Below are 15894 nucleotides of genomic sequence, written 5' to 3'. Positions count from 1 at the left end.
ATCTTGTTTATCTTGGTAACAGAAAACACAGGAGCTCCACTGACTGAATACAACCTAGACAGACGCCAACAGTCAGACGTTCATTGCTATCTCGGTAACACAGGCGCTGTGCCGAGCCGAGCGTACACCCCCACTTATTACACACACATGAACACACAGCAGCACAAACCCAACTTTTACATCAACAATAAACAGAATAGTAAATAAAATAACATTGCTGTTCCCGTAAATGAGCTGCTGGAGCTCCTTCACAGCGTCAACCAGCAGCTCAGTTTCCTCTGCTGAGAAGAGTTTGTTGGACACGTCCAGGTAGCTGCACCGTTAAAATAGCAATCCACCAAAGTCAGAGCTCACCTGATCTACTCTTAAAGAGAATGATGAGCAAGAGACACTCTGATTGGTTTATTATTTCACGTTACACCCAAAACATGAGAATTTATACATTTTAGACTTTTGCTTTGTGTTTTGAGATGCGCAAGGCTTGTGTACTTTTCCCGTCGTTACGATAGCAAATACACACTGACACACACTAAATCAAGCTGCACGGTGCATGGCTTGTCTAAACATCACTAAAATAACATTAAAATACGTGACATATGTACAAAAATGAAATAATCAGCAAACTCTGATGATATAAACGTGATAAAAAGTATTTTATTTCCAATAAAGCATCCAATACAAACTTTAAAAAAATGTTACAAAGCACACAGTATATTACTATTATTATTTACATCAAAGAAAAGCATTTATTAAAAGCACTTAATCATCATTAATATTTGATCAATTGATCATTCGATCGTCTGAAAGTATTCGTACATCACTCATAGTACACAGTACTTACAGTTACTGTAGATATATATATTTACAATGCTTTGTTTAGTAGCCTAATAAAGCTCAGCAGTAACACATGTACGGTGGTAAGTAGGGGAAAATTAGGGGAAAAAAGCAGCAAAATGTGCAAATTTAAAGCTTTTGACCTAAAATAATGAACAATCTGCGAATAAAGAAAAATAAAACATGGTAGAGTTTGGTTTTCCTGTGATAAAGTGATCAGTAACGCAGGCACTGTATGGGAACAGGATATCTGCAGGTATAGAGAAGCTAAATGTAAAAAACATTAATACTTTTCATATAATACTAATTCAATAGCACAAAATCACACAATAACAATATTAACTTTACAGTAAACTTATGATTCCTGTATCAATATTATAAACAGCCATAAATTAAATTAATTTTAAATTTTAATAATTAAAATACCAACCCAGGCAGCAACAGCATGTTCAATCAACGTTTATATTTCTATGTTTTATCTCTAATACATTAAACAAACGTTGATCTTTAACGTCAGGATTCGATTTTGCATTGGTTCAATACTAATTTAAAAACATGATTTTGAATCTATTGTTTATATTGTATTTGTATTGTGTGAAAATAAAACAGAAATTAAATATTCTGTCTTTGAGAGATGGATTTAAGACATTATAAAATAAATTAAGGTGTTTTAATGATAATTAATGTCATTTAAGGCTTTTTAAGATTCTTTAGAACTTTAGGTCCACCTGAAACCACCTGAATCCATGTTGATTCAACCATAACATCAATGTTAATTCAATGTTGATTCAACTATAAAATCAACGATGATTCAACATTGATTCAACTTTAACATCATTGTTCATTAAACCAAATTGATTCAACGTTAATTCAACCATGACAATCAATGTTGATTCAATGTTAATTAAACCACATCAACATTGATTTAACCTTGATTCAACCATAACATCAATGTTGACTCAATGTTGACTCATCCATTCATTAAAGTTAATTTAGTGTTGATTTAACCAAAAAATCAACATGGATTCAATGTTGATTCAACCATAATATGAATGTTAATTCAATGTTGTTGTTTTAACCATAAAATCAGCGCTGATCCAATGTTGATTCAACTTTAACCTCAACCGTAACATCACTGTTGATTCCCTGTTGAAATGCCTGCTGGGATATGGAGTATTTCAGGATCACTCTGAACGCTCAGTTGAAGCTCCTGGTTTAATCTGGTTGTGATCTCTACGCCGGTTCAGATCCAAGCCCTGTGATTGGTCGGCTACATCAGATACTCTTTCTCAGGAGCTTCATCTACAGAAATAACTGCCGAGTCTTTATCAGTCTTCTGTCCTCCGTTCATCAGCGTCACCAGCTCCTGCTCTTTCTCCGACAACGGCAGCGTCGCCGCCTTACTGCTCTCATCAACCTCCCCCGCCACGTTCAGACTCCGCCTACTCGGCCCGTACCACCTACACAACAATAAAAACAACCAAAAGATAAAATTAACTATTGTGTTTTTTTATGATAACAGTAAAAAACTTAGATGCCAGATCCCTCACAATAGCAGAAACACAATAAATACAAATACAAATAAAAAAATATAGAAAATATAGAATTCCACACATAACATAATACAAACTTAATATATAATAATTATAAATACATTATTAAATCGATAAGGATAGCAATATAGAAAGTTTGGGTATGTAGCCTGATGTTCTGGGGGAAGAAGCTGTACCTAAACCTGCAGGTTCTGTTTTTCATGCTTCAACCATAATAACCACAGTAAATTATATTTGTGTATAAATAATAATAGTTCCAATAATTTGAATGAAAAAATATCTTATTTTAGGACAATTTGGAGCATTTTTATGGTTCCATAGAAACCAAGAGAAAAGTTAAAGGCAATGTAAAAAAACAAGCCAGGTTTAATCTATATATCTCAAAAAGTTAACAGTAGCAGAGACACAATCAATACAAATATAAATATAGGAAATATTGGATTTCAAACATAACACACTATACATACATTATTGAACTGACAAAAAGGAGAAAATCTATTAATACTGTATTGTCGCTGTCATGCAAAAACCTTCTATTTCTAAAATAATAACTTTCAGGTAAATGGACAAATATTTTAATATTTTTATTTCTATTGGGCCATAGAAACCAATAGTAAAGGTTAAAACAATGTAAAAAAAAAACACCAGCCAGATTTAATCTATATGTTTTAATGCTTCAACCATAATAACCATATAAATAATATTTTAATGAATATTTGTATAAACACATGAATGTAAGGCAGTAAAATAAGAGAGAATATGTGGGTAAATGTATTGGAGTGAGGTACGTACATGTCTTTAGTGGCGATGCCGGCGAATATGCAGAGAATGGCGCCGAGAGTCATGCAGAACGCAAAGATAATCAGCCAGGCTAAACAGGAAGAGCACAGAGTCAGAGTTAAACATCAGCATGATCACTGATAAAACACAGAAACTACTGTAATCAGTGGTGCTGCTTTATAAACTCACCAGGTGTTCCCTCTTCTGCCAGAGCTGAGGTTGTGGGTTCTATATCTGCAGGTAAGTTAATGCGCCCCTTGTGCTGGCCTGGTGCTGCAGAGAGAATCAGTCATTTAATATTAAAAACTTTCAGTATTATACTCTCATAACGTTACATAACATGAATACATAATATATTTTTTATTTTCTCCATAGTAAATGAGTAGTGAAGTATTTTTATCTTTATTTAGTTGAGTAGTTGTTTCTTCTCATAACCTGGATTAGAACATTACTCAAATATTCACTATTCACTGTATACCTGTAACTCTACCTCTTCACTACTTTACTTTAACTGATGCTCTCAAACTTTAACATTATGCTGCTTTAAAACGACTTTATACACTAAATTTGTTGACACCAACAAACAGATTGTTAACATATTTTGATTGGATCTACATTGATTTACATCAGGACCCACGTGAAATTTGATATAATCTGATTTAAACCACATTTGGAATGTGATTATGATCAGATTTGATAAGCCTTAATCTGAACATTCAGTTCAGCACAGCTGTTAACTGAAAGCCTGAATTCCAGGAGACTCTACCTCATAAAACTGACTGAGAAAATCCAGCAGAGATGTTCAAAACTGATTTGAAGTGTGTAAAATATATAAAACATAAAACATATTCTGGATTGTTTGTTTAACACTTTTTTTGTGTTTGTTTCTTTTGAATTTAAGGTGTGTCCCAAACTTTTGAATGGCTACTTTGTACAGATTGTTAAGACTACCTTTATAAAGGGTTTATAAATGGTTTACGATTCGTTTATAAATGGGTACTAATTAGGTTGTAACACATACGTAGAAAGGGCAACAATGACCTGTTATTTGCCAAATAGTGAACCCACAGCCATCTATATATTATATTGTTGCCCTTTTTACGTATGTGTTATAACTGATTATTAATTATCATTTTTAAGGCATTTAAAACCTAATTAGTACACAGTTAAATCTATAGTGTTAAAATCACAGTGAAAAACATATTTTGACTCCCTGGGTGTTCTCCTAACAACTCTAAATGTTATAATTCACATAAAGTTGGAATTATTTTCCAGAGTTAACAAATATAACTTTACTTCACTCAAAGTTCATCAGCTGCCATTTTCTTCGTGATTTAGTGATAGCATCAGCTGCGTCTTTTTCCCTCAAACTGTCGAATTTGATAAGTAGAGACATTAAATATATTTTGTATAATTTTACCGTGTATTAAATGTTTTTTTATTCTAAATATTGTCTAAATGCGTTTTTATTAATCCTGTGTGTGTTTTAGCTAGCAAGCTAACCTGCAACAGAGGCTAATATTGGTGCCATTTGTAGTAATACAAAGTCTCAGAATGCCCTTTAGTTAGTTAATTAGCTAGCTAGCTAACATAGCTAACGCTAGCTGAGGTGAAACTGGAAATTTCTCACAATAAACTGGTTAGCTAAGCTTTAGCTGAGGAGAAGAATTAATCTACGTTCTCTTAAACAAATAAACTTGCTCAGCTAACTGATGTGAAACAGGGACTTTTTAAAATAAACAGCTAAGCTAGCTGGTTAGCTAGCTGACGTGAGGTGGAAGACTTTACCTCACAAGTTAAACAAAAAGCGTAGCGTTAGCTAGCTCTAACTTGGGTTAAATTTCTTGCCAGAAAAGGCTAGGTTAGCTAACCTGCTAGCTGAGGTAAAATTGAAAAGTTATTTCAGGAAACCAACGCTAGCTGTCTAGCTAAATAACACGGTTGTTAAATTCTGGCGTTTGAAGTCCCAGCATGTAGGCTAGCTAGATAACTTCTGTAGCTAACATTTAAGGTGGATTTTTTTTTCCTGGTCCACCTTAAAGTAAGCAAAAAGTTCCTACTGCATCTTGATTCATAATTATGAATATGTTTAAATGTGATGCATTTTAAATAAAAATACCAAGAACCGAACAATAAAAAAGGATATATTTTCGTCTTTTTTAAATTTAATTTTCACTATTCGAAGTCATTAATACTAAGTTTAACACTGTAATACTATAAAACACTAGCATGAGTAAATGGTACACTGCAGAGTGTCATATTAACACTGAACATTTAACACAGATCTGTGTAATTTTTACTCTCTGTAGAGTGGGATCATATATCATATATACTCAGATCGAGAGTTGAAGTTAACTCTTTAGGTGTTGATCCAGCACTGCTAATTTTACTGTGTAACCATAAATAAATTAAACTAATCGTAAACCATTTATAAAGGTAGTTCTATTTTAAAGTGGTAGCGATTTTTTTTTTATATAATAATGAATATTATTAATCACCATACTAATATTTTTATGATTCAGACGGCAAATATCACAAAAAACAACACAAAAATGATACCGTACCTTCAGCCGTTGTTTCTGGATTTGCAGCATCTGGTACTTGTATTTCCTCTTCTACTTCTGGCTCTTCTACAACCACAGTCGTGGGTTTTGGGGGTACTTTAGAGGTTGGTGTGATGGAGGTGGCGCCTTCTGGCTCCATTCCAGACCCGTCCACAGCTTCAGGGATCCAGATCAGGCGGGTGGTGGAGTGCAGGTTCAGTACGGGGGTGTTAACACTGGTGGGAGCGCTGGGATCTTCTGTCTTTATTCTGTACAGAGCCTCTGGAGACATACCGGATCCTTCTGCCTCCATATTCAGGAAGTTCTGAACGGATTGTTTGGTGGTGATCTCCTCTGGAGCATCCTGCTCAGTAATCCCAGAGTTCTTTGAGGTAGAGCTGCTGCTGTTACTCTCCGGTTCTCCTGCAGCTGCTTCAGGATCTGTGGGTAAAGCTGTGATTGTTGCTGTGATGCTCGTTTCCTCCAGAGAGGGCATTAGAGATGGACGGGTACTCAGGTTTAGGCTGTTAGGTGTAGTAGTTGTTGAGTAAGTACTTTTTGTTACAGATGTTGTACTCGTTTCTTTAGTATCTACTATAAATCCATCAGCGATCACTTCATCTAGAACATCGTATTCATCTTCAGGTTGTGCAGCTGTGTGAAAACATAAAACACAATGAATGGTTTTTATTTTTAGATGTTAGAACATTAATCGAAACCCAAACAAGACTATACAAGACTATTGCAATCCTTGTTTGACTTGTTTAAAAGCAACAGAGGTGGGTAGAAATCCATTACGTGGTTTTGGAATCAAAATTTTGATTTGTGGAATCAAAAAATGAAACCACTCAAAAAATGATGAGTTTCTTTAATTTCACCAAATTAAAAACCTCTGGAATATAATCAAGAGGAAGATGGATGATCACAAACCATCAAACCACCAAACTGAACTGCTTGAATTATTACACCAGGAGTAAAGCAGCATAAAGTTATCCAAAAGCAGTGTGTAAGACTGGTGGAGTCCATGGTCCATGTTGTACTCTTTTGGTTCTGGAGGAATGTAATTTTATTGCACTGTGTACTCATACTCAGATAGTTAAAGCCTCATTAATTGAAGTTGTGAGGTGTTATCTTGTGAGTGATGTTGACTGAACTCTGGTCAGTGTGCTCATGGTAAGGCCAGGTGACCTTTTTTCATACTACGTTCTGTGAGTATAGAATGTCAACGTTCTTTAGCCCTATCCAGACAGGATTAGTTTCTCAGGGTTTTTTTACCCTCTGTGATTTTATTCTCGTCCAGAACGATCATGTAGGTGTTTTTCTCAGACGTCCTCTGAGAAAATTACAGGCTGAATTATCTACTGTTTTTCTCTGAACTCCGTGCTCCTCCGGTAATTTTAGTCCCGTCCGGACGCACATCTCTGAGTTTCGTCTCCTCGCCTTTAATAAAATAGCTATTTGTCCACTGCTGCACACCGTAATTACACTTTGGGGGGGGCCACGGTTTCCACGGAGATCTACGTTAAAAACACAACACTGAGTGGAAATGGAGGAGCTACTGAACGCCACGATGTCATGTGACCGAGAAAAAAGACTAAAAACTCACTGGTCCTCCTCTTTTTTCAATTTCAGTCCGGATGCAGGATATTTATCACTAGAGGAGTAAAAGTGTGAAAATTAATTTTTTACAGACGTCCCCCTGAGATACTAATAGAGCTTTATTCTTGTTTATGTTCTTCTTGGCGGTTTCAATTTCCACATCAACCACTAATCCTCATATGTAAGAATGCTTTACCTGAGTATGGATTTATGTTACTCGATCCCCTCAGGTAATAAAGGAAAATAATACCCAGAGCCAAGAGAATTCAGGAGAACTGATATCATAAAATCTTCCTGTTCAGACTCGCTCTATCTGCTGCCTGCCTGAAACGCAGGCGGTTAGAAGGTGTGACTAACCATAACTATCAGAAATATTGGCAGGTGTGGGCGGATCATTAAAGCTGGAATGTATGTATGTGGTAAACATCACATATATTTCCTCATAGCAGAACTACTGCATTCCCACTGTCATGTTCAGGCTCAGTCTGCAGGCTTCACTCTCTTATTGTGGTCAGATCTGAGGGAGTAGATGTTCTGCCTACAGATTATCTTATACTGCTTTAAAATTAAATTCAATTCAATTAATAGAGTTTATTGTCATGTGCACAGTAAGAAACAAGTCTCCTCGTACAATTAATGTATGCCACATAAAGATAAAAGTGGGAAATATACAATAAAGCGAGACTAGCAGTGCATGGCATGTGTGTACTGCAAATAAAGTGAAAAAGCCTAAAAAAGAAGATAAAAACGACGTACTAGAGCAGAGCGAGCAAACACATCTGACTCAAGGGACGCCATGATAGATTCTGCTTTATACACCAAATTATTGGTGTATAAAGCAGATTATTGGTGTAGTTAGTGAATTTAAGGCTGTGTTCATTCCAAATCAGATTTTTGGTGTATATTAATTGAATCTAGATTGATTCCCATCAGAAACCACATAAAAGCTGATATAATCAGATCCAAAACACATTTGAAATGTGATTATAATCAGATATGATTTCCTACATTATAAATAAATGAATAGTGAAGTGATCTATCAGATTATGAAGGAACACATAGTGAATCATGTAGTAACTTAAAAACAGTGTTAAACAAACCTAAAAATACTCTGTGAAGAAGCTTTTAGATGCTCTTATCTGGGGAGCTGTTTGTTAACTTGTGGTTTTCAGGCTGATGAGTGCCAGTTTCATCATTGTAATACTAATAATAAAAGTTCTTGAAATTCTTCTTTTCAAATTTACTTCTCAAAGTATTTTTATCTTTATTTAGTTGAGTAGTTGTTGCTTCTCATAACCTGGATTCGAACATTACTCAAATATTCACTATTCACTGTATACCTGTAACTCTACCTCTTCACTACTTTACTTTAACTGATGCTCTCAAACTTTACATTAAGAGACAAGAAATTCAAGTAATTAACTCTTGATGAGTTCAGCACAGCTGTTAACTGAAAGCCTGAATTCCAGGTGACTCTACCTCATAAAACTGACTGAGAAAATCCAGCAGTTGTTGTTCCTAAGAACTGCCTTTGGCTGCATTATTTTTATGAGTGAAGTAATGTTCCATGTAACTCCTGTAGGTGGATTGTTGGCTGTGTTGTTACCTGTGTGAGTGAAGCAGTAAACATCGTAAAGTTGATTTTCCTCCTCGGTGTGGGAAGTGACTCCAGTGGAGTTAAGGGTGCAGTCCGGGTGGGCATCGTCTGGAAGAAAGGATGTTTTTTGGCCTTCAATCCAACCATACCTAAACAAAAAGTGTTCTTTAGACAGATGTAAACAGTACGCAGCAAATTCTGTTTTTGTGGAATAAACTCTCTGAGAGTTAATATCAACTCATTTTAAGTGTAAATGCGTGACCATCAAATACACTAAAGCAACTCTTTTCTGGGAGTTTTTGGCTTTTTAACTCTGTTCAGGAGATAAATCTGAACTGTTGTGGCAGTTAAAATACTGAAAGCCCATTTAGAGTAAAATGAAATACAGTGTTAACAAATAAAATATGTGTTATTAAACTAAGATTATTAAAAAACATTGCAATATTTTAAAACCCTGAAACATTTAGGAGTAAAAATTATCATGCCGGTGTTTATTTTTTCATTGTATGGCAACTTTAATCCAGCACTTTGTCACACTAAACAATGCAGAATATGGTAACTTGCTCTTATAGCCAACAACACATGAGCTAGGCAAACAAGCACTATATAAAATATAATTAAAAAAAATACCCCATAGAAGGAAGCCCTGGTGGGTAAGACTACACACTGATGGTGAGCTGGGATTGGAGGACAGGACCATTAGAGAGTTCAGTCACGCCCTATAAATTCTAATATAAACTCTACACAACCAGAGTTGAGTTCCCCTCAACTTAACTTAAAGTAGTTTAAGTTGGAGAATAAACTCACACAGTTTAACACTTTCACACATTTCTGTTTAATTCCAGATTTTGAACTCCAGAAATGTGCTGTGTATTATGTAGTGCAATTGATTAACTGTTGGGACAAACTGGATTGGGAATACCTGATCACCCAGAAAACAGAATAATACCAGGTGTGAACCAGAGCATCACATAACAGTGCAGCTGGTGGTAATGATGGTGACCGGCAGCACAATGCTTTATATTTTATGATATTTAGTATGCCAGTGTACAGTAAAATTTGTAAAGTTCTTATTAGAAATGTAAGGTGTAAAACTCTAACCTGCATGTTTTCAGGCCGTGGTTGTAGGCCTCGGTTATTTGTTCCTCTGTAGCCAAACTGTAGCCCAGGTTCTGGCAGAGCTGCTTGGCTTGTTGGTAGTTTAAAGAGTACCGACCACTTCCTTCCAGATGAACAACACCAGCATAGCTGGATCTGCTTGTTGGAACTTCTAAAAGACAAAAGAAAATCAAAATCAATTGGTTAGTAGCTGTATTTCTCAGGTTAGGTCAAGCATATTTAATATAATTAATACTAAAGTCATCCAAACTATGAAGAAAAACATATGGAATTGTTTAGTAAACAAAAAATCTGAATATATTTTCTTTGTTTTTTTTTAGTTTTGTACATCTCTGCATTTTCTCAGGCTTTCAGTTAACAGCTGTGCTGAACTCATCAAGAGTTAATTACTTGAATTTCTTGTCTCTTAATGTAAAGTTTGAGAGCATCAGTTAAAGTAAAGTAGTGAAGAGGTAGAGTTACAGGTATACAGTGAATAGTGAATATTTGAGTAATGTTCGAATCCAGATTATCCATATTATTCCATACTATTATTATTAAGTTTAAAAGTATCCTTAAGTGCAGTCAGTGCAAAGACTGTCAAAAAACGTTATAATGATGGAACTGGCACTCATCAGGACCGACCCAGGAAAGAAAGAGCGAAAGTTTCCACTGTTGTACTGGATAATTTTATCAGAGTTACCAGCCTCAGAAACCACAAATTAAGAGTATTTTGGTTTGTTTAACACTTTTAAGTTACTCTGGGATCACTTCACTATTCATTTACTATGTAGGGAAAAATGGTACTGTATTTATGTTAATTATTTAACCGTAATATACATAATATAACATAATATAAAGTACATGAGTGAAAGTGAAAACACAGCAGGAGAATAATAAGGCCTAACTAACAAAATATTTTAGCTGCAGCTCATTTTCCAATATTGTTTTTAATAGCTCAACTTTATCTGTATTTATGACAAAAAAAGTGAATTAAAATAGTAAAAGTTTATAAAAATAACATTATTTTATTGTTTTACACTGGCCTGATGCAACTTTTCCACAGTACTTCAGGGTGGATAAGTAGAACCTGGCTGAGTCATCATAAATTAAACAGTAATTTATCGCTGAGCGCGAGAGCTATCAGCACTGATGTGTAATGTTTGAACACCCTCTACCTGCGTACGCCTCTCCCTTTCCTGTGTGTCATGAACACCTGTATTATCTGTATTCTCCAGAGTATCCAGCGCTCACACAAAAGCTCACTGTGTGCTCACCAGGAAGTGGTAACAGCTCTGAAACTCAGTCACTAGAGCAGATTCACTGGAGCTGAGCTGAAACCTGAGCTGGGCCGCGCCGGGATCACTGCGTTTAAGTGCTCGGCTCAAAACTGCAAGTCATGAGATTAGAGATTATCTGAATTCCAGGGTATTAAACCAAACCAGAGGGTTTTTCAGCTGAACTGAACACAACCAGGCTCCTGCTGAGCTCTGTGCTGATCATCAGTACCGGCTGAACCTGCTGCACTTGCAGTTTGAGTGAAAATTCATTTATTTTAGAGTTTTATACACACTTTATACACTCACATAAAGGTAGCTGATACACTTGTACTAAGTTTTGGGTAACACTTCATAATAACTTTCATTAATATATTTTTAACTAATGATCAGTATATGTGAACAAAGCAATTTGAATATTAAAAAATGCTCACACATGACACTTATTTATCAGCATGAATATTCATATTAAAATTTTTAGCAAATCATTAGCTCATCATAATTTGAATATGAATAAATTGCTTGTAAATATGAATTTCAAACCGGGCAAATGTTTACTAATTACATTTCATGTTGCACTCAATGCATTCATTAGTATTTACAAATGTGATAGCAACTTTTTAGTTTCTTTACAAAATGTGAAAAATAACAGTTATTAATCATTACTTAATGGTATATTAATAAAAGTTATTATTACAATAATAAACATTGTTAAATGGTTTAGTATGTTGTAAATAATAATGCATTGAGACATTAGTTAAAACATAAAACTAATAATTGGTTGGGAAATTCTGTAAAGTTAAAGTTATTGCTTTTATGTTCCAGATTGTAAACTAGTAAATGCATTTTTACTCCATTTATGTACTCCTTCCTCATAACATACACCCACACTTACATACCAAAACAACAATATTGAGTTGACCACAAACACTGCGAACATTAAGTATTAATATTATCTTAAATTAGATTAAACTTAAATATTTTAGTGTATTTAAGCACAAACATAAAACATTAAATAAACACATATCACATCTTATAAACTCATAAGTTTCCAGTTTCTAACACCACTCAAATAAAGCATAATCTTTAACATAGCTAAATACTTACATTTAAAGATGTTATCTTAATAGAAACGTTTGGCTTAGGCAAAATAAATATAAGTATTTGAACAAGATTACTAACTAGCTAGCAAGTTAGTTATTTTTACACAAATGTAAATGTTAAATTTGTTCCTAAAACATTTTGTTTGTTAGAATTTCAGCTAAAAGTGCAGTTTGAGCACACTTCACAGATTACCTTAGAGATAACGGTAGCTAATGCTAGCTAGTTAATGTTAGCTAGGTTAACTGTAATAGCTAGGCTAGAAGCTAGCTTGTAGTTGCTAAAATAGTCAGTAAAAATATGTAAACGGGAGATGTTGGCATGTTTTAGATAAATTTGTGTATAAAATATTCCAAAAAAGTTTTTTCTAATGTAAACAGTGATACAGACTATATGCTACAGTCAGAGCTGGTTGCTATCCATGAGCTAGCCTGGCTAATTCTCTTTCTGAGGTATTTAACTAGCTAGTAAGCTAGCTAAGCTAAATTGTATCTAATGTAGTGATATTACTTGGTAATAAATCATTGAAAACCTAATCTAATACAGGGTAAACGATAACACAAGTTTTCACATAGTTAAACTGATTTTTTTTTGCTTAAAATTAATGCTAATAGAAATTTTATTCCTAACATTTACTGTTTGTTAGCATTTTAGCTAAAAACATAATAAGCAGACATTTTACATATTTCTTACCTCAGAGTTAATTGTAGCTAAAGCTAGCTAGATATCGTTAGCTAATTGTAAAAATTAGGCTTGCTAAAACAACCAGTACACATGTTTTAACTGATGATATTATTAGATTTTACGTAAACCTGCGTATAAAACTTCCAAAAACATTTGCCATTTAGCTGATTGCTATCCTTGAACTAGCTTGGCTAATTAGCTAGTTAGCTAGCTGTCACTCTGAGGTATTTAGCTAGCCTTAGCTAAGCTAGGGTTAAATGTCTGTAAAATTAATTTATCCAGGAAAAAACATCCTAAAGCAGGGTAAACTATGCTGTATATTTTCATATAGTTAAACTAAAAAAAATCTTGGTTGTATTTTATGTAAATGTAAAGTTTGTTCCTAACACATATCTTTTGTTAGCATTTCAGCTAAAAGCAGAGTAAGCATACACTTTACAGATTATTTACCTCAGAGATAATTGCGGCTAACACTAGCTAGCTAACATTAGCTAACTATACCTAGATTTAAACCTAGATTTTAGTAGTTTTTAGAAACATTTGTGCATAAAAACTCCCAAAAACTATTTTTATCTTAGGAGCTAATCATGAATGCTATACTTTAGCACGATGAACTGTAATATAGATTTTGATATAAATAAACTGAATGTTCATTTGGTCACATTTTGTGTATTCCCACATATAAAATGTATTAACTGAATGGGTGTATTTAGCTAAGCTAGCTAACATTAGGTTAGCTATCTCTCTGTTTAAAATAGTAATAAAATTATTCTGTATTAAATCAAGGACAAAAGAACCCAATACAAGATATATAAAATAGTTTTTCATATAGTTAAACTAGACCTACTTTTGGTTATATGTTATGTATCATTTATTACAAATAATGTATTGACAAAATGTGTGATATTTGTCTGTCTTTAAATAGTGATTACAGAAATAGAAAGGAGAAAATAAAGCCAAATAAAATAATATAAATGTAAATTATGTGACTTGCTCTAGTACTTAATGGTTGTGTTTTCTTTTGCTTTTTCTGGTGCTTTCCCTTTAGCTGCATCACCAGCAATAAACTTACTATTTACACCCAAATATTCAAAGTCCAAGGTTTAAAACATTAGTGCTATATCAGCTCTTGATGGTACACAAATATAGTGCAATAATATACAGCACTATTATAATAATGGACTGGAGAGTAGCAGTTTAATAGCCAAAACTGTGATATTCTGCATAAAATAGCAGAAGAAAGCAGTTATAAAAAGGTTATAAAAAGTTATATGAGCTGGTGATAATAATCTAGATTCAGATACCTTCTTTTCCATTCTATTGTTGTAGGTGGAGGCCATAAATTAAGGTTCACAGCCAATTACTTATCTATAGATAAATATCTTATCTCTCTCATAAACGGTTGTGCACACAGAGTAAACTCCCCACACAGTTAAAATTCATTTTCCAACTGTGGATTTTGCTTTGCTCCCAGCATAATTTATTATTAGAGGTTATTATGGGGTGTTATTCTGTTCACCAGCTGTTGTGCTTTTATGTGTTATATTTGTTTGTAAGTAAATAGAATTTAGTTTTGGTGATTTTACTAAATTAAAAACCTCTGGAATATAATCAAGAGGAAGATGGATGATCACAAACCATCAAACCACCAAACTGAACTGCTTGAATTTTTACACCAGGAGTAAAGCAGCATAAAGTTATCCAAAAGCAGTGTGTAAGACTGGTGGAGGAGAACATGATGCCAAGATGCATGAATAAAATGTGATTAAAAACCAGGATTATTCCACCAAATATTGATTTCTGAACTCTTAAAACTTTGAGAATATCGTCGCTGTCCAATGAAAAACACTTAGTTTACTACATAATTTGAAGAGACAAACTGTGAAGAGACATACTGTGCCAAAATATCTTGAAGAACAGACCATTAGAAACTCTTCAAAATGACCTGAAATAAACTCTTTTTTTTACATCAACTCCCTTTGAAAGTTTACAAGATATTTTCTCTTTCCTGTAAAGTTGCTTTTTGGAGATAAATGTTTTTTAATTGGACAGCGACGGTATGAGCTTGTTTTCTTTGCATTATTTGAGGTCTGAAAGCTCTGCATCTTTTTTGTTATTTCAGTCATTTCTCATTTTCTGTAAATAAATGCTCTAAATGAGAATATTTTTATTTGTAATTTGGGAGAAATGTTGTCTGTAGTTTATAGAATAAAACAACAATGTTCATTTTACTCAAACATAAACCTATAAATAGCAAAATCAGAGAAACTGATTCAGAAACTCAGAATGTGGTCTCTTAATTTTCTCCAGAGCTGTATATAACTTGTAGACAGATTATTCTTTAGATTTACTCTGAAAATCTAATGTAAACTGACTGTTTAAACCAGTATAAATCTTGTTTAACAGTGATCAAAAACTGGCAAAATGTTAAAAAATCAGGAAGCATCACTCACCTTGACCCCAGGTAAACTGGAGCGTCAGTAATCCGGAGAGCGAGAGCAGCGAGAGCAGGACGTGCTGCATGATTACAGCTCTGATTTCAGTGCAGGACGAGTAGGAGCACGTGTAGTGTTTGAGTAGTGTGAGTAGTGTGAGTAGTTGTGGTGTAATTTAGCGTGTGAGAGAAAGAGCTGCAGGCCTTCCCTCTTTATAAACTTGAGTCATCACCTGTGTGACACACTGTGAGGTGAGAGGAGGTGGGAGGAGCCAGTGTGAACACACCTTGTGTATTGTGTCACTCTCTCTCTCTTCCTTTCTCCCACTGTCATTATTCCACCGCTCAGACCCAGACAGACACTTAACCTGCATCACCTGGATCATCTTCACCT

At 34.3% G+C, this 15894-nt stretch overlaps 1 protein-coding gene across 1 annotated transcript; it reads right to left on the bottom strand.

The window, feature by feature from the left end:
- Positions 1–634: 634 nt before the first annotated feature.
- cd44a (CD44 molecule (Indian blood group) a) lies at positions 635–15689 on the bottom strand. The gene is made up of 7 exons (XM_022665247.2): positions 15520–15689; positions 10008–10176; positions 8916–9055; positions 5732–6364; positions 3357–3440; positions 3180–3258; positions 635–2294 (listed from the first exon to the last, which is right to left on the bottom strand). The coding sequence occupies exons 1-7, from the start codon at positions 15587–15589 to the stop codon at positions 2105–2107; spliced, it is 1365 nt and encodes a 454-aa protein (XP_022520968.2). The 5' UTR covers positions 15590–15689; the 3' UTR covers positions 635–2104.
- Positions 15690–15894: the final 205 nt, after the last annotated feature.

The sequence above is a fragment of the Astyanax mexicanus genome, chromosome 23 (genome assembly GCF_023375975.1).
Source record: "Astyanax mexicanus isolate ESR-SI-001 chromosome 23, AstMex3_surface, whole genome shotgun sequence".
Classification (NCBI taxonomy): domain Eukaryota; kingdom Metazoa; phylum Chordata; class Actinopteri; order Characiformes; family Acestrorhamphidae; genus Astyanax; species Astyanax mexicanus.
This window is presented reverse-complemented; position numbering and strand designations above follow the sequence as displayed.

Bases quoted from the DNA above. Each gene is read 5' to 3' on its own strand.
- cd44a (XM_022665247.2), bottom strand. From the start codon at position 15,589: ATGCAGCACGTCCTGCTCTCGCTGCTCTCGCTCTCCGGATTACTGACG. The intron at 10,177-15,519 runs GTGAGTGATGCT...TTTGTCTTTTAG, and splicing joins CCAGTTTACCTGGGGTCAAG to AAGTTCCAACAAGCAGATCC. The intron at 2,295-3,179 runs GTACGTACCTCA...ATTGTTGTGTAG, and splicing joins GGCATCGCCACTAAAGACAT to GTGGTACGGGCCGAGTAGGC.